The sequence below is a fragment of the Suricata suricatta genome, chromosome 4 (genome assembly GCF_006229205.1).
Source record: "Suricata suricatta isolate VVHF042 chromosome 4, meerkat_22Aug2017_6uvM2_HiC, whole genome shotgun sequence".
Classification (NCBI taxonomy): Eukaryota; Metazoa; Chordata; class Mammalia; order Carnivora; family Herpestidae; genus Suricata; species Suricata suricatta.
Window position 1 is genome coordinate 127,834,504 of NC_043703.1, and position 18,806 is coordinate 127,853,309.

The 18,806-nt window shown below is 45.6% G+C and overlaps 1 protein-coding gene across 1 annotated transcript in view; it reads left to right on the forward strand.

The window, feature by feature from the left end:
• Positions 1 to 739: 739 nt before the first annotated feature.
• The window catches only part of RPIA (ribose 5-phosphate isomerase A), a 34,039-nt gene continuing 15,972 nt past the window's right edge, over positions 740 to 18,806 (forward strand). The window contains exons 1-3 of the mRNA XM_029937763.1: positions 740 to 1,076; positions 9,776 to 9,836; positions 11,247 to 11,302. Of these exons, the coding sequence (XP_029793623.1) occupies positions 789 to 1,076; positions 9,776 to 9,836; positions 11,247 to 11,302 (405 nt within the window). The 5' untranslated portion in view covers positions 740 to 788. The remainder of the gene's footprint in view (positions 1,077 to 9,775; positions 9,837 to 11,246; positions 11,303 to 18,806) is intronic.

An 18,806-nucleotide genomic window follows, 5' to 3' on the forward strand; every position in this document is an offset into this window, starting at 1 on the left:
AACAAGTCTGTTTAGCGTCATGTCCACTATAGGACTAATTGCCTGGGCACCTGCTTCTCTGCACTTAGCCCTCCTCTTTTTTCCAATGCCTTCCCCTTTAAAACCCTTTGGCTTCGCCTGATCGGTGAAGATGGTCTTTGAGAAATTAGTCTACCAGCTTCCCAGGTTGCTGGCTTCCTGAATAAAAAACAAAATAACCCTTTTCTCCCCCCACCGTTACTTGTCCCTCGAATATTGATTTTTCCAGCATGGAGCAGCTGAACCTGAGTTCAGAACCTATTCTCTGTCCAATAACAAGCCCGCGCAAACCGCTTTGTGCATTCCCCCGGGGAGTATCTAAATTAGTCACTCTCAAAAGGGGGCAACGTCTCCAAAACAGCGACTGGCCGAAGGACTCCACGGCCACGTTCCCACTACTGGGAAAACCGACAAGGTCAGCTCTACCACCCCTTTCTCGGTTTGAGGGCAGAAAGAACCCGCCCTCCCCCTCCTCCCCGGCCCACCCAAGGGCGGTAAAAACGCCTCTCTGCTGGGTGTTACGCCTAGGCTACTAGGGTGACACGCGCCTGCGCGCGAAGCTCGTCGCGGGCTATTGCGCGCTAGTCGCGCAGCATTGTGGGGCTGGTAGTCCCCATTGGTGCGTGGGTTCTAGCTGCCGAAGCCATAGAACTACACTTCCCAGCAAGGGTTCCCGCAGCAGCAGCAGGCGAGAGCCGGTGCGTTAGCGACCATACTTCCGGACGAACCGGGGGGCGGGACCGTGGTGGAGGCTGGAGCTGGGCGTCGGGATGCAGCGCCCCGGGCCCTTCAGCACCCTCTACGGGCGGGTCTTGGCCCCGCTGCCCGGGCGGGCCGGGGGCGCGGCCTCTGGTGGAGGCGGGAACAGCTGGGGTGTCCTAGGTTCCCACGTGCAGCCTCCCGGGCGCTCGCAGTCCGGTACCCGCGCCGGCGTCGGCCGTATAGGTACCCACGGCGGGGACGCCAACAGCGCCTGCCCGGCCCCTTCCTCGACGATGTCCAAGGCCGAGGAGGCCAAGAAGCTGGCGGGCCGCGCGGCCGTGGAGAACCACGTGAGGGTGAGCAGCTCCGGGCGTGGGTCTCCTGTGCTCGGCGTGACGGGCTCAGATTGCTCGCTCTGGGCGGGGGCTGCGTGAAAAGAGGAGAGGGTGCACACTTTATCCGGGTTTAGATTCCTCCCCCCCCCCCCCGCCCCCTTTTCCTTGCTCCTTAAAGGTCTTTTAGATGTGGGATCAGTTGGGGGCGAGTTTCCTAAAAGTTGAGCTTTCTAAGAAGACTCCTTCCTTGTCTAGCCGGGTAACATTTTGCAAAGTGGAGTCTGGCGGTGTCTGATGTGTTTGGAGTGGGGCTAGAAGGGACGTGCCGTGCGGCTTCCTTATCAACAAATGGCAAATGGAGTTCTGAGGCTGCCAAGAGATCTTCACTTCTCTTTATTGTGCTGAAGCCCGGGGTGAGCCGCTTTGCAAATTGCGTTGGAATTTCACTTCTAAGGAAGTTCTTAGCTTGGCGCGCGCCAGGTCTTGAGTGTGCTCGCTAGTGAAAGACAGGAAGACTCAGGCTTTAAATCTCCTGCGTTTCATAGGGCTGGGTGGGCGCTTGGATTTTGGAGGGAGCTGTTTAAGGTTGCGGCGCAGAGTCTAGGTGTTACCGGTGAGGTCGTGGCCCCACTTGTTAAGTGGCGGGTGTGGTGCTGTTTTGTAAAGTCTTTTGAATGGATTTACCGTCATCAATCAAGTTAATTACCTTAATTGTGGCACTTTTACGAGCCAAGTGGAGTATCTTTGCCCTTTGGTGGAGTTTCCTGGGCTTTGTTGGGTTTTTGGTCTTTCTCTTCTATTTTCTTATAAAGTGGTGTCGGAGTCTCTTTCTCCTTTAATGATAGTTCTTTACATTTGTTAATGCTTCATCCTACAGAGTTCCTTTCCATAGATAGATGATGTTTGATCCACAAACAGCTTGACTAAGTGGGAGGGACCAGTGTGGTAACCTGTTTGTACAGACCTGGCAAGTTCTGTAGAGGAATGGCCAAGAATCCTCCAGGACGCAAACTGAGTGACTCCTGTTCCAGTGCCCTTCCACCAGTTCCACAGCTGCTTCTGTTCTGGTGTATTTTGTTACAAGTCTGGTTAGCAGTGGAGTTTTCTATGGGAATCCTCAGAGACAATGCAAAATGTGTAGTCTGGCTCTGCTTTTGGGATTCAGTGCCTCAGCTGAAAAATTGGAACAGTAAGCTGAAATTCAAAATGCCTGTATACAGTGAATAATTAATAGACGGGTAAATGAAATCTGTACATATCCTAGTTTTCCTATTAACTTAGTTCCTATTAACTTGCTGACATCAGTATTCTTGACTTTCGTTTTATAATGAATGTATTTGCTTACGTTAAAATCTCGAGCCCCTACCTCAGGCTAGAGATACAAACCACTGGGTTCCAGCTACCTTATTCTGTGAAATTACAAGGTGATCATGGGCAGATCTTCATTGGCACTTTGGGGGCACCTCACCCCAATCTCAGGGGCACCCGTTTTCCCTAGGAAGCTTTTTCCTGAGATGCTAACATTACCTGAATTTTGTATTTTCTGCTTTTCAACGTTGATTTGTTCATTTCATTAGTTTGCCAGATATTTGAGTGCCTAATATGTGTCAAGCAATTGGTGTGGTCGCCAGAAAGGTGGCTCCAGGGAGAAGGAAAATCATGTCCTGGATAATTGGCAAACAGGAGAGTCAAATCTACACATTTACCTAACGTAGCCATGTGCCTAATAGTCAAAGCTTAGCTAGCTGCCCTCTCCAGGAAGAGTATCCTTTGTCCCCATCTAAGCCGTATTTTCTTCTAGTGCCTTGTGTCTTGAAATTGTTTACTCGTGTCAGTTTGTCGAGGTGGTCATGTGCCAAGTCCTGGGGCTTCCACCTTTGGAATGTTGTTAGAGCTGACCCTTCCCTTTGACCTATCACCTTTCCCAGTTTAAGCTCTCCCCATGGCCAGAGGATAGCAGTTGCCCTTATCTTGGCCCCTCTGCCAATCTGCCAAATGATGCATTAGTATCTTCTGAGGCTCTCATCTGCTCTTGTTACAGTGGCCCTCAGGTGGCATCATTTTAATGTCCATGGAACATATCTGAAGTATCTATTGTGAACCAGGTACTGGGCCAGCTGGAGAGAATACACAGATGAGAGGCTGTGGTTCTTTTCCTGAAGCCCACAGTCTTGTTTCCTTCTATAATCCTTTGTCCTCTGTGAACCAGAGCATTGGAAAAGTCAGACTACTGACATGTAGTGTGTTTTAACATCACTACACTCCACCTAAACTGCTCGCTCTTGTCTTCTGACCTTGCCTGTTGAAATCATATACGTCCTTCAGGGTTTGGTTCGAAGACCATTTCCTCCTTTCAGTTTTTCCTTAGCCTCTTAAATGTGGGGGAGATGTTTTCAATTTTGTAGTGCTTTATACCTCTTAGGTGCTTTATGGCGTCTTATGTTCCAGTCATCTGTATGTTTATCTCTCCTGTCTTCCTAAAGTAAGCTCTTAGTGGATAGTTAACCTTATCTTCGCTCAGTGTCGTCGCGGGCCTGCCTGGTAAATGTTTGCTGAGTTGATGGAGTGTGGACACAAATACGGAGATTGTGGAGTTATTGGTGCCCCTTTGCTTAGTTAGAATCTCTGGAGCGTAGGGTTCGCAGTTGCCCAGCCTATTAGTGTTCCATTGTGGTGACCACTTCCACATCTGGATGGATGGAGAACTTGGAGAGTTCTCAGCTGAACCCTTCGGGTAGCCACCCTGACCTCAGATCTGCCCGTTTCTGGGAGTATAGCCACCCAGGATGGGTTCATGGAGGGCCATGTTCTCCTGAAGGTCTGTAGCTCTCTTTGTTCACTTTGGAGCCTGGTTTTGTTTTTTGACTGGCAGCTTAGCTTAGTTTGGTGAGAGTAGCTCCATTTGGTCAGCAGAAGTATTTCCAAGTTACCTACTCGACATGGTGAAGTTCCAGTATTGCATGTATGGCATGTGGTTTAGCCCAGCAGAAGGGGCCTGTTCCTCCTGCAGAGCTTGCTTAGCGGCTGTCTGCTGTTGGGCCACCTCACAGGCAACCTTCGGCTATCTCTGTTTCATTTTGGCTAGGACACTGATTCCTGGGCCAGTCATTTGATTCCATGGAAGGAGGACCATGTGGTCCTTGCTTGCTCCTGGCAGACCCCTGTAATTCCTGGCCTTCTCCACAAAAGGAAGAAGAACCTTGCATAGAACTTGTTTGACTCACCAAAGTTCATCTGTGTGCCACCTGCCTGCTGGGAGCCTGTGAGTGACATCAGTGTATGGTAATGAGGATTACTGTATAGCTAAGTGCTGTCAGCTTCAGGTCAGGTGTGAGAGTCAGGTCGAGCCTACATAGGCATTAGTATATGAAGTAATTTTCTCATTCTTGAGGATGTTCAGCTGTTTTTCTAAAACTTATTTATTTTGAGGGAGAGAGAGAGAGATTCTCCAAGTAGGCTCAGTGCTGTCTGCGCAGAGCCCGACACGGAGCTTGATCTCATTGACTGAGATTATGGCTTGGATGGACACCAAGAGTTGGACACTTAACTGGCTGAGCCACCCATGCGCCCCCAGAGATTCAGCTATTTTGAATGTTTTTGTGTTGTGACATACCATTTGCTTGTCTTGAAGACCTTACTGTTAACGTTTGCACAGGTAGCTAAATAACTACTGGATGCATTGACTTCATGAGGGCATCACTGACGGTGGAATTCTGACCTAGAACAAGCTCTCTTCTAAGGGCCCTGCGGTCTTTTTGATGATTTGGTAGCTATGAGCTAGTCAAAGTGATTTCCATCAGGTAGCAAACAGAGACTAGTGAGTAAAGCCATCAGTAGGTAGAGGCCCGGCTGGAAGTGCTTTAGTGGCTGGAGTATTAACATTTGATTTCTTTTTTGTAGCTTTTCCCTCTGGTTGGTATTCTTTCTAATCCTTTACAGTTTGAGATGTGGTCTTGCTTTGAGAAGGACCATATCAGATATGGGCGCAGGGGCTGGCATTGGGTATTTGTCCTGTGGGGAATGAGGGGTGTTGGCTCTGGCTCTCAGTTTGTTATGAGTTGCCCCCAGGATTTTTCTTGTTTCCTATGAAGTATTAAAAAACAAAATTCAACAGTAAAATTTAAAGATCTGTTGGCTTTATTCAGTGATTCGTGAATCGGGTGGCATCCAACCTAGCACATAGGAAGAAACTGCAAAGAGCTCTGCAAAATGAAAGCCTTTTCTAGTCAGAAGGGACAGGACCTAGGAAGTTCTACTAGGCATAAAAGTAAAGGTCACTTTGCTAGGGGATGGCAGAGGTCTCTCAGGCAGATTACCTAGCTAGTGCTGAGCAGACAGTTCCTGATTGGCTTAAGATTCCATTTACAGAGCCAACACTGTAATTAAGTCAAGTCTTGGTTTGGTGATCTGGGGCTTAGTATAAGTGACTCCATTTTGGGCCTTTATTTTGTTTGTTTGTTTAAACACTCCTTACTTCCTATCAGACAAAAGATTTAGCTTTATTAAAATGTGCAGTTTAAGCTGGCTTTATGAACATGTTCTGCAGGTGAGTACTGAAAGGTTCCTGGCCAACCCCCAGGGGCAGTCAGACAGGAAAAGCTGTACAAAAAACACAGCCTAGCTTCACCCTAAGAGCAAAAAGCAGAGTTTTCTAGCTTCAGTGACTTTTCGGGGACTGATCACAGGCGCCTTCAGGTTGGTGGCTTCACAGGGAAACTTCAGGAGGGCATCAAGCCCACCATCTAGAGCCTCCCTGAAGTCATTCCAGTTTTAGTATATGTGCTGCCGAAGCGAGCACTAGAGCCTCCCTGAAGTCAGCAGAAGGGGTAGAGTCCGAAGTAACCTTCAAGGTGATGCAGGCTGGCCAGGTTAGGGAACCAGAGAGGATCCCTCAGCACCAGCCAAGAGGGTCCTTGGCTTCGCACAGGATCAAAATCAAACTCAAGCTGGTAGGAAGTGAGAGCCGTGTTTATTGAATAGTGCGAGTGATAGATTATAGCAGAATCTGAATGTCTGGGAGATCCAGGAAGGAAAGGAGAGAGATCTCATCTTTCCCTGGGGGCTGGGGTTTTTATTGAGGACAGTGGGGTGGGGGGGGGGGTTTATTGAGGACAGTGGCCTGAGGTTTGTGCCTCTCAGGCATCCAGGAGCTGGTCAAAACAGGGATGAATTCGGGATGCCTCAGTGGCTCAACTGGTAGAGCATCAGACTCTTGATTTCGGCTTCCAGGGTTGTGGGATCGAGCCCCGTTTTGGGCTCTGTGCTGAGCATAGAGCCTGCTTGGGATTCTTTCTCTGCTTCTCCCCTACTTGCTCTTTCAAAAAATTAAAAATAAATAAAAATTTTTAAAAAAGGTTGAGTGCTCAGGTGTCCTCCATAAGTCACATATGCCTCTGCCCTGGAGCTAGGAGTCTCCAAACCTTTCATGATGACCGCACCCCATCACTACTTAGATGTTATTTATTGTGTTAGAAGACTAAAGATACCATGAACTCCCTGACCTTTATGAGGAAGACATACTTTTACCCATACTAAAGGCATATCTAGGGTGGGGGTGAAAGCCCTAGTGATGAGGTTGAAGTGGTGGGGGTGAGGGTCCTGAGGCAATGGCTAATAAGAAAGAATTCTTGAGATGTCTTTGGTGCCACGGTGACTTAGAGCTTGGGACAGGACTGGTGGGCCAAAGTAGCTCTTGTGGGCTTCTGATCCATCATGCACCTGGAAGTTTGGGGGAGGGTGTGAGTGTAAAGGCAGTGGGCAGTTCCCAGGCTTTCATATGCTAAGGAAGCCTCCCCAGATACTGGAGGCCTGGCCTGTTGTTAAGCCAAAGTTATTTTTCTTTCTAGCAAAACATTAACATTATAAGACCGGTGGGAGTTCCCGGAGGAATGTTTTACTCAAGTATTTGTCAGTGGCCTGCAGGTTATAAAGAAATTTAATTTTATCTACATTTTCTTCTTGCCGTTGTTCCCCACATCACTACGGAGAGGGAGGGTGATTTTAGGGTTCCTGGAAACTGAGTCTGTGGGTTTCTAGAGATTGCCTTTTTTTTCTTATAAATCATTAAAACAGTTAGTTGCAAACTAACGGAGACTCCTATTCTGCCTGTGATCTCTGTCAGTTTGATTTTCCCTTTCCTTTCTTTTTGGGCAGTCCGGAACTCCTGAGGAATGTCACACATATCCCACCTGGGGCACAGGGGTTTTGGAGTGTTAGCTTGTGTTTTGCCCTCAGCTTGCTTTGGCTCCCTCATCACTAGCAAGAATAGAAACTAGAAAAAGGAACAAAAAAGCAGGTGGTTTTTAATTTTTTTTCATGGCGTCTCTTCAGTTTCCCTGTCTGAAGGAGATGGCAGACATTTTTGAAATAGCAAACCACATCAGCATCTGTCCATTTGATGCCAAAAGGTCCCTATTTTGCAGAAGCCTACCTCAGAATACAGGAAGAGTGGAACTTAGTTACCATTATGAGAAAGAGTCTTCTCCTGCAGTAGGGATAATGGGTAAGAGCACTTGTGAGTGAGTACAAAGGACAGGAAACAGGCCTCACTGAGCCCCCTTAAGAAAGGGGGAGAATCCCTTGAGTGGACAAAGGGCAAAGTAGGGACTCAGCTGAGGTCAGTTAGACCACAAACAGCAAAACGGTCAGGGTACTACATTTAGGAAATAACGTGGAGCTCACTCAGTTCCTAAGCAACTTCCTGCCAGTCTAAGGCAAAATAGCTAGAAACCAAAGCAAAGGTACCATTTATCAATAAGCACTTAACCAAGAATGTTTATTAAATGTTAATATAAGTCAAATCTCACACCAATCCCTTGTGACCTCAAGACTAATTATTCTCACTTTAGGGAAGAATTTCAACACCGTAAGACAAAATTTAAGAAAACGAGCAAAAGAGATGATTGCACATCCGCTCTTTGGAATGCCAGAACCTGCCTTTGCCTTCCACTAGGCTGCATAGAACTCTGTGGAGAGACCTTTAACTTGTAGAACACCCTTAGCAACGCACATAATTTTTGTCCATAGAAATGCAAATTTTCTTTTTTCTTTTTTTTTAAATGTTTTATTTATTTTTGAGAGAAAGAGAGAGAGAGAGAGAGAGAGAGAGACAGCGACAGCATGAGCAGGGGAGGGTCAGAGAGAGAGGGAGACATGGAATCTGAAGCAGGCTCCAGGTTCTGAGCTAGCTGTCAGCACAGAGCCCAACACAGGGCTGGAACCCACGGACCGTGAGATCATGACCTGAGCCACCCAGGCGCCCCTGGTCGTTTTTTAAAAATCATCTTTTAACAATATCAGTTACCTCCTACATAACTTTACTTTGAACAAGCAACTTCAAGAAGTTCCATATGCTGAAATATTTTGTGTCAAATTTCTTAGAGTTCCAGCAACTGATTAACAATCCATTGAGCAAGAGGAAGACCGTAGTGTGTCTTTTTTGTTATAAATGATGAAGTTTTGGGGTGATGGTGGGGTGGCCTAGAACCGATGGCCAAGAAAGAATTCTTGAAGATGTCTTTGGAGCAAAAAGGTGATTTTATTAAGGCACAGGACCCCATGGACAGGAAGAGCTGCACTGGGTGTTGTGACAGGTTACTCATTATGTACCCTCAGATTGGGCGGGGACAATCAGGGATACAGAAGTCTCTAAGAAACTTTGGAAGCAAGGTTTCCAGGACCCTGAGGAGCTAGCTGTTGGCTAGGGATATGCCATTTATTACCATTTAGTATAACCTCAGTCATGAGACTCTTTAGATGTAATATGGGGGGCCATAAGCTTGGAGTATGATTGCCAGCATGTATCTTGGGGTAACTGAGATAAAGGAAGTAGACTTATAGATCCTCAAGGTTGGGACAAGGTTAAGCCAAGGTTCTCTTCTGCCTCTAGCAAAGTGCCATCATCCAGATAGCTGAGCTCCTAGAGGGAGGTCACTCCACCAGTTTCAGGATTTGTCAATGGGCTGTAGGCAGTAAGGGATTTTAATTTTTCATTTGCCTTAGTTTCCCACATCACCATGACAAGCACTTAGACCCCTTTGTTCTTGCACAGCCAGGAGTATCTGGGGAATATCACACACATTCCACCTGGGGAGGGGGGTGGTGCCAGCCTGTATTTTGCCCTCAGCTTGCCCCACCCTCCTTCATCAGTGACAACAGGCCCCAAAAGTAAGTTACTTGTGTTAAGCCTATATCACCAAAAGGAGATTTAATGACAGTTTCAACCCTCCCAGAAATGGAATGTTGTATTAGTCAGTTAGGAGTTGTCAGATCAGCACCAGTTTGGTATCTGCCTGAGTGGCCCCTGCCGTCCCTTAAGGAAAAGTAACCTGGCAATAACCAGTCTGCTTTTTTGACTGCTGTCACTTCCTTGTTCACGCTTCCTTCTGGCTATAAAAGTCTTTCATTTTGTGTAGCTCCTGGGAGCTCTTTGTATCTGCCAGATTGGGTGCTGCCTGACTTGCTCAAATAAACTTAAAAATTTTAATATACCTCAGTTTACTTTTTTAACAGGAAGAAATGGTGAAGTTAGTGTTAGATGAGAGTAGAAGGTGCTGCTGATAAATTGCCATGGGCACTAGGCTACAGTGCTCTCCGGTGGTTCTGTTCAGCGCTCATGTTGCTATAAAACGGGCACAGCACCTTGATCTAGGAAGTGGCTAAAGAGCGTGTCACATATGATATTAATGAGTTTTGCTTTTTCCTCTCCCTTTTTTTGGCAGAATAACCAAGTGCTGGGAATTGGAAGCGGCTCGACAATCGTTCATGCTGTGCAGCGAATAGGTATGCTCTTGGGCTGTCTGCTGGATGTTTTGGGGGCGGTGGAGGGGGAGGAAGGGGGGTGTGTGGAGGGGGGAGGAAGAGGGCAACAACATTGCACCTGCCCAACTCTGCTCTTCTCTGAGAGGTATTCTTGGGCCTCTTTAGCCAACTTTGGGGAGTGACCTGGCCTTGAGTACTTTGCTCATGTGGAGGGCAGGGGCGGATTTAGGATGAGATCTCAGCAGAATTTTAATCCTCATCTGTGGCCCCTGGGGCCCTGGATCAAGGCTTCTAAAGCCATTGGGTCCTTCAGTCAATCTCAGGTGGACAAACTGAGCTCAGAGCAGGCTCACCCAGTCCATGACTTGGAGTGGCTATGAGGCACCCAGAGTTGGTGGCTTCTTCCTGCAGGTGCTGGCTTCTTACTGATTAAGGTGTCCCTGAGCTTAGAAAGGCTCCAGACTTATCAGCTCCTGTGGCTGCTAGACAGGTTTTACTGCTCTGCTTTTGTTTGTTAAAACAAAGCCTAGAGGAGAGACTTGCCTGAATGCTGATTGCTTCTTCTAGGTGCCAAGTGGGCAGTACGCAGGAGACAAAGTCCAGGAACACTCTGTCTTTAAAAGAGTGGCTGTGGTGATGGCGTGATGGCTTCTGGAATCCTCATTGGCTTAACACGGGCTTTTGTGTTGCATACCTTTCTACCTTAGCACTGAGTGTGTGGAGGATTGAAGGGCATGGGAATTACTGTGCATTTCATAATAGTGGCTTCTGAACCTCCCATGATGCAGACCCAATGATTAAAAAGACTTGAACTTTTAATAAGGTTTTTTTTTTGGTAAGACTGCCCTCCCTCCCCTGAAATGTACAAATCCAAAAAGAATAAGTAAACCCTGTTTAACCGCCCTCTGTGGCTTATAAACGATTATATGTATTATGCATGTAAAAAAGTAAAGTTCTCTTTTTTCTGTGAAAGACAGCTAAGACTAGAGCTAGACTGCGTAGGATATCAGCTCTGCCACCTGTTAGTAATATAATTGCCCAGTGACTTTACCTATCTGTGCCTCAGTTTTCTCATCTGCAAAGTGGGAGTAATAATTGCAACTTACCTCTGGGTCGTTAGGATTAAAATAGTTCTCAAGTACAAAAGTCTTTGAATATTGCCAGGCGCCTAGTAGTCGCAAATGCCTGGCATGGCTCTATTTGTAGTTAGTATTTACTCCTCGGGCTTTTTAGTGTCCTGGTCTTGTGTGTGCGATGCATGTTCACAAAATTTTTCACCAAGGCGGGGATACAGAATGAAAGGCAGCTGTTGGGGGAGGGGAGTAGGGAATAGACACTTCCTTTGCTGTTGGATTTGAGCAGATGTGCCCATGACAAGAAAAATAAAGTGAGGAGAGTGAAAAACCACCATCGTGGCTTTTGTCTCCACAGCTGAAAGAGTGAAACAAGAGAATCTGAACCTCGTCTGCATTCCCACCTCCTTCCAGGTAGGTCCTGCTTTCCATTCTGCATCTTGGCACTTGGCTGCTGAATCTTCTTGGGTCCCGAGTACATGGAGGTGTGGCTTTGGGTTGTGCACCAGGCTTGCTGTGGCCAGGAGAGCCAGGAGCAGGAGAGGAGTTCATTTTCTGAGGATTGCTCCTTAGAAGTGTGGCCTTTGATACACTCACTTATTCTCTATCAATATTCCAGTGTATCCCGTGGTAGCACACTGTGGTCTATGGAGAGTTTTAAAACTCTAAGCTGGTTGGATATTTGCTCCAGTATCTGGAAACTGCATGCTTTCCTTGGTGTTTAAAATTCTTTTTCAACTTAGTGTCATAATTATCTGTGGAATGAATGAGTGGAAGATGCGTGTTTGCTTGTTTTTTTACCTCCTTGCTCTCCAGTTCACAAGCAGCTTTCTCTCCTAATCTTCGAGCACCGTTACATTCTGGTGCAGCGCTACTCAGTGTTTACAGAGTCAGGATTGTCCCAGTGACAGCTGCACTGTGTCCTGTGCTGGGATTATTCTTCCTTACCTCCTTGGTGCTTTGTTTTCCTGCAAGCTAAGTAAATGCTGCCTCTGTTTTTTCATTTGCGTGGTTATCTGTGTACGCCTTACTCCTTCAGGCCCAAGCTCTTTCCCAGATGGGAAAAATCTCACTTCTTCCTAACACTTCTTTCTGGGTATTCCACTCCATCCGTTTCATCTTGGCCAGGTCTCTGGGTCTCTGGGGTTGGTGACGTGTTACCCAGCTGCACTTGGCTGTTGTCTTGAGTTCTCCCTTTGCCGCCAGGAACCATCCTTCTCTTCTTCTCTTAGATCTCCCTGTTTCTCCTCATTTCTCCCCCCATCCCCCCACCCCTTTTGTTTCTTTCGGTTTCAGTGAAGCGCATCCTTTAGGAAGCTGTCTAAGTGTGTAGGATGCCAGGTTGTTGACAACTTTGAAAATGTCGTTAATTTTTAAAATTTTAATTTTAGTTTTTACTTTTTTAGAGAGAAAGAGAAAGAGAGAGAGAGAATATTAAGCAGGCTCCACATTCAGCGCAGAGCCAGATGCGGGGCTTGATCCCATGACCCTGACCCTGAGATCATGACCTGAGCTGAAATCAAGAGATGGATGCTCAACCCAGTGAGCCACCCAGGCACCCCTTAAAATGTCTTTATTCTAGCCTTTCTTGAAATTGGTTATTTGATTTAGAGAATTATATATTAGATCTTTTCTGAGTTTTGAGGCATTTCTCTATTCTCTAGTTTTCAGTTTGCTGTTAAAGGAGTTTGATGCCATTCTGATTCTTGATCCTTTGTATGAAACCGGTTTTTTACACTCTCTGAACCCTTAAACCCTGATGTTATCTTTGTGTCCTGTGTCCTGACATTTCACCATATTGTGTCTTAGTGTGGGTTCATTTTCATCCACTCTTCGGGGTCCTTGCTGGGACATTTCTTTCTGCAAACTCATACTCTTCAATTTGGGGGAGTTTTTTTCCTATTCTTTTAATTTTCTTGCCTTTGGTTTTTCTGGTCTTTTGTTCTAGGATGTTTGTCTTGTTTTTGGTGCTCTTGGCCTGTTTTGTCCTATTATCTTTTTAGCTTTGTCTTTTCTAACCCCCCCCCTTTTTTTTAATGTTTGCTTATTTTTGAGAGAGAGGGAGAGTACAAGCCAGGGGATGGGAAGAGAGAGAGGGAGACACAGAATTAAAAGCAGGCTTCAGGCTTTGAGTTGTCAGCCTGGAGCCTGTTGCTGGGCTTGAACCCATGAGCTATGAGATGACCTGAGCCGAAGTCAGACACTTGACTGACTAAGCCACCCAGGCACCCCTCTAACCCTTCTTTTGAGCCTATTTTACTCTCATGTTTAGTTTCAAATAAGATCTCTTTTTTTGTTTTGTTTTCTGAGAGGTTTTTTTTTTTATTTGTTCTTGTTTAATGGGTTCAAGATTTTTTTTCTCCTTATATATATTTCCTCTAGGTTGCTTTTTTATAGTTTGTTGGAAGTATAATTTACATACAGCAAAATTTGTCTCTTTTTTTGCATATGATTTTTTTTTAATTTTTTTTTTTAACATTTATTCTTGAGAGACAAAGTGAGACAGTGCACGAATGGGGGAGGAGTAGAGAGAGAAGGAGACACAGAATCTGAAGCAGGCTCCAGGCTCTGACTTGTTAGCACAGGGCCTGACACGGGGTTCGAACCCACAAACCATGAGATCATGACCTGCGCCGAAGTCAGATGCTTAACTGACTGAGCCACCCAGGCGCCCCTGCATATGATTTTAAGTTTTGACAAACCAGCCAGCACAGTCAAAATATTGTTAGGTGTCTGGTCTTCTTCTTCTTCTTTTTTTTTTTTTTAATCAGGTTCTTGCTTTCTGATTCTGGCTTTCCTTAACTATCTGCTCATTCTGAAGACTGGTAGGCTAAGAAGCTGATTGGAAACTAGATTGTAGGATAAAGATGATTTGCTCCAGGTTTGTCAGCTAAGCTAAGCCCTCCTGTTGGGGAACTCCTAATATCAGGTTATTTGTCTTCTGGCTGCTCAGATTTCTCAGAGAAGACTGGCCAGTGCCCCTGTGGGAAGGGTATGTATGGCTACCTGTGTCCTGGGATCCAAGTAGATGGAGAGGCTAGAAGACCTCTGTCATTATTCTGGATATAAATTTGCTCTCAGTTTTCAGTGAAAAACCTGTAATAGTTGAGAAAGAAATGTCTGCAACACTTTGCAATATTTCTTTGTGATGCTGGGCTTGATTGTGACTTGCTTTGCCATCTGGCTGTGACCAAATGGTATTCCAGCAGAGGATCGAAAGGCGCTTTTTTGGTGAGGCCCGGCCCTTTTTGCTGCTGAAGTCATTCTGCCACGATGTGAACAAGCCCAGGTTGCTCTTCCTGGAGGATTCGAGGCTGAGCAGCTCCAGGCCTGCGAGGCAAGGCTTCTTCCCACACCTACCAGCCCGTTCCAGAGACTTCCACGGAATCATGAGAATTGATAAATATTTGTTCCTTTTTTCAAAATTAATTATTAAAAAAATTTTAATGCCAGTTTAGTTAACATACAGTGTTATATTACTTTCAGAAGTACAATGAAGTGATTCAGTGGTTCCATGCATTACTCAGTGCTCATCACAATAAGTGTACTATTAATCTGCTACTTATTTATCCACGCCCCCATCTCCCTTCTGATAACCACCAGTTCTCTATGGTTAAGAGTCTATTTTTCGGTTTGTGTTGTTTCCATTGTGTCATTTTGTGTGTGTGTGTGTGTGTGTGTGTGTGTGTACATGTACATACGTCCATCTGTCGATGGACAGTTGGGCTGCTTCCATAATTTGGCTATTGTAAATAATGCTGCAGTAAACATAGGGGCGCGTATGTCTTTTTGAATTAGCATTCTGGTATTCTTTGGGTAAGTATTCAGTAGTGGAATTATTGTATCATACAGTAGTTCTATTTTTAATTTTTTGAGGATCTTCCATACTGTTTTCCATGGTGTCTGCACCACTTTGCATTCCCACCAACAGTGTCCGAGCGTTCTTTTTTCTCCACATCCTCAACGACACTTGGTTTTTCTTGTGTTTTTTATTTTAGCCATTCTGACAGGTGGTTATCTCATTGTAGTTTTGATTTGCATTTCCCTGATGATGAGTGATGTTGAACATCTTTTATGATGTCTGTTAGCCGTCTGTGTATGGAGAATACAGAGAAATGGAGAAATGTCTGTTCAGTATTCTCTCTCTTTTCAGCCCCTTAGTTTTGGGGTAGCTACTGCAGCAAGGGCTCGCTGATGGAGGGCCCCTGTCTCCACCTGTGCCTGCAGCCAGTTCCGAGACCTGCTGTTTGACCTTCTCCAGAAAACAAATGAATAAACATGTTGCTTTGGGAGTAGTGGAGAAAGATAGATACAGCAGTTTCATAACTACCCTTTCAACCCGTGTTCCCTTTTATTCTCACATGTCTGCTTCCCAAACTTGGCAGTGCTGCGGAACCCCAAACCTTTTGGGAGGTTCTTTATGTGCTATTAGTGGCTTCTTCACTTCCTCCAGTGTTGCCTTAGGATTTGTCTTTCTTTCTCATTTTTGCCAGTTCCCATTGTACATCAGTGGTCCAGCTTTTAAAAGTTTGGTACTATTTTCTCCTCTTTTTGTTTATGTGTTTTAGAAAATTTCTTTTATTACAGTTTTACAGAGGTTTTAGGAAAGAGTTGAGCTAAATAGAGGTATTAAAATTGCTATTTTTAATTGGAGGTTTGATACTGTATTTTTAAATAACATTCTCCTAAGGCACCTACGTTTTATGGTAGTGAGTGATAAATGTATCCAGAGTGGAAAATACTGGCCAATTCCAGTAGATTCATTGGAGGAGTCATTCACAGTTCATAGGGCTTTTAAAAATTCATTTGTTCAGAGTTCCCGTTTTGGGTTTTTTCCCCCTCGACCCAAACTTATTTCATGTGAAGTTTAGCTAGACACAGACTCATGAAATGATTGAAAATGTCAAAACACTTCATGATTTACCTTTTTTTTTTTTAATGTTTTATTTATTTTTGATACAGAGAGAGACAGAGCGTGAGATGGGGAGGGGCAGAGAGAGAAGGAGACACAGAACCAGAAGCAGGCTCCAGGCTCTGAGCTAGCTATCAGCACAGAGCCTGACACGGGGCTCGAACCCACGAATGTGAGATCTGACCTGAGCCAAAGCCGGAGGCTTAACCGACTGAGCCACCCAGGCGCCCCCATGATTTACCTTTTAAACAAGTAAACCTATAGAGATTTAAATGATTTTTTGTGGATTTTTTTTCTTTAAGGTTAAAAGTTTCTGGAAGAAGACAGTAAAAAAGGTGTTTAAAAAAGCTGGACCTGGTCTAGGCCAAAAACTTTGTTTTCAGGTCAGCCTTCAGTGCATCTCAACTAGGTGATAGAAAGGAAAATACAAACTTTCCGAACATATTGTGAAATTTATGAACATAACTGCTAGTTTGCCGCATGCCACTGTCCTTAGTCACAGAGGCTTTTGGGAGCCCTGCTGTGGGATTGCAGTGACAAGGCATTGGCTTCTGTATTTTTTCCAGAAGCACAAGCTAATCATTAGGTTCACTGCTGCCTGCACTTTCAGGAGCTGGAAGAGGCAGACGTGGGTGTTTGCGGTACACCTTCAGGAGACCCCTAAGCTTGTGAGCTCAGAGTGTCTGGTATCCAGGAGAACCTGGCATCGCTCGAGCACCTGTGGCTGCTTTGTGCTGCCTAAGCCAGTGTTGGTCCGATACCCCCACAGTTGGGCTGTTGTGTGTTGTGTTGAAGTCAGTATATTGGTCTCCTAGGGCTGCCGTAACAAGGGACCACAAACCCAGTGTGACTTAACCAGGAATTTATTGTCTCAGTTCTGAAGGCTAGCAGTTTGAGGTCAAGTAGGAGAATCTGGCATCCTTTTTCTTAGCTTCTAGTGGTTTTCTGGTTGTCTTTGGCGTTGCTTGGCTTATAGGTGCGTCGTCCTGATCTTTACCTTCACGTTCACATGGCTTTCTCCCTGTGTCCAGATTTTCCATCCTGGAACACCAGTCATATTGGATCAGGGCTCAGCCTAATGACTTTGTTTTAACCTGATTACATCTGTAATGACCCTATGTCCAAATAAGGTCACATTCTGAGGTACTGGAGGTTAAGACTTCAACTTGTTCTTCTTTTCAGGGGAACACAGTTTATCCCATAACAGGAAGCTCATGTTGTTTGTGGCTCTGACTTCCCTGTGTGTGCAGGCCACTCACCGGGGACCCGTGGGGAGTCCAGTCAAAGATGGGTAGAAGGGGGAGTTGTGGGACTTGCAGGCAAATGGGAGCAGGTCCTATCCCTATGGTTCTTGAGGTCCGTGTACAGAGTTCTCCACGTTCTGGACAGGGGTATGGACTGTTTAAAGCTAGGGCAGATCCTCTCCTTGGTTTATTGCTTATTATCTGGGAAGATGAGGGTCCCAGGGCTTGCAGGAGTTGGGGTGGGGCCTCCCAGCCATATAACACTTACCCATGGCACTCCTTTCATGTGCTGGACTTGTTTTTTTGTTTTTTTTAATGAGTATAATTTGTCAAATTGGCTTACATACAATGCCCAGTGATTATCCCAACAAGTGCCCTCCTCAGTGCCCATCACCCATTTTTCCTCTCCACCACTCCCCCACCCACCTGCAGGTTGTTCTTTGGATTTATTTATTTTTTAAAAAAATTTTTTATGTTTATTTATTATTGAGACAGAGAAACAGAGCATGAGTAGGGGAGGGGCAGAGAGAGAGGGAGACACAGAATCTGAAGCAGGCTTCAGGCTCTGAGCTGTCAGCACAGAGCCCGACGTGGGGCTTGAACCCACGAACTGTGAGATCATGACCTGAGCCGAAGTCGGGCGCTTAACCGACTCAGCCACCCAGGCGCCCCTGTTCTCTGGATTTAAAACTCTCTTGTGGTGTTAAGTTTCTCAAGATCCACTGTGGGTGAAAACATATGATATCTGTCCTCTGACTGACTTATTTCACTCAGCGTAATACCTTCCAGTTCCATCCACGTTGCTGCAAATGGCATGATTTCACTGTTTCTCATTGCCAAGTAGCATCCCATTGTATATATAAACCACATCTTCTTTACCCATTCATCAGTTGGTGGACATTTAGGCTCTTCCCGTAATTTGGCTCTTGAGAGCACTGCTATAAACATTGGGGTCCACGTGCCCCTATGCGTCATCATGTGCTGGGCTTTGGATGGGGACGAGGATGGGTGGCTGCTGCTGGTGGTGAGGAGGCAGAATTCAGTTGGACATAGTGATCATTGAGGACATGCATAAAATTATAGGGATATGAGGCTCCTGTACCTGGGAGGTGTTAATCACCAGCTCCAGTGCCCAGTGTGGTGCCTGCTTTTAAGCACTCTGTACGGGTTTGTTGGATGAATTAATGCTACATTTATGTGTGTCGTTATTTACAATTAAATGGCAGAGAAGTAGAGATAATGTGTTTTTTTGAGGAAGGAAAGCCTACTCCTTGCCCAGCAAATTGGGGAGAGCTTCCCGGGAAGGATGACATTTGAGCTGGGCACATGGGGCTGGAGTTTGGGAGAAGGTAGGGGAGGAACGCCAAGACCTCAAAGAACTCCTTTTAAAATTGTTATGTTAATAGCATGTTATTATATAAGATGACTGCAATTCCATTTATAACCGGGCCTGTCCTCTCTGCTTCTTGTTCTTTTATCATTCTCTCTGTTTTCCTTTTATTCTGATTCCCTTCTTAGTCCTTAGATAAGACAGGAAGGCGGGAGACTATTTCTGGTCGTCACTCTGTCCCTAACTTACCACTGTGACCTCTCTGGGCATCCATTTCTCCCTTAAAACAGGGGTTTGCACTAGGTAACTCCTAGAATGAACTCAGAACGATTGCTTGTTTACCCACCTATTGGTTCAAATGAGGCTAACAGCTGTAAGGTAGCAAGTGTGTGTAAAATGTGCTCTCTCACACTCTGATTGTAATCCAGGTAG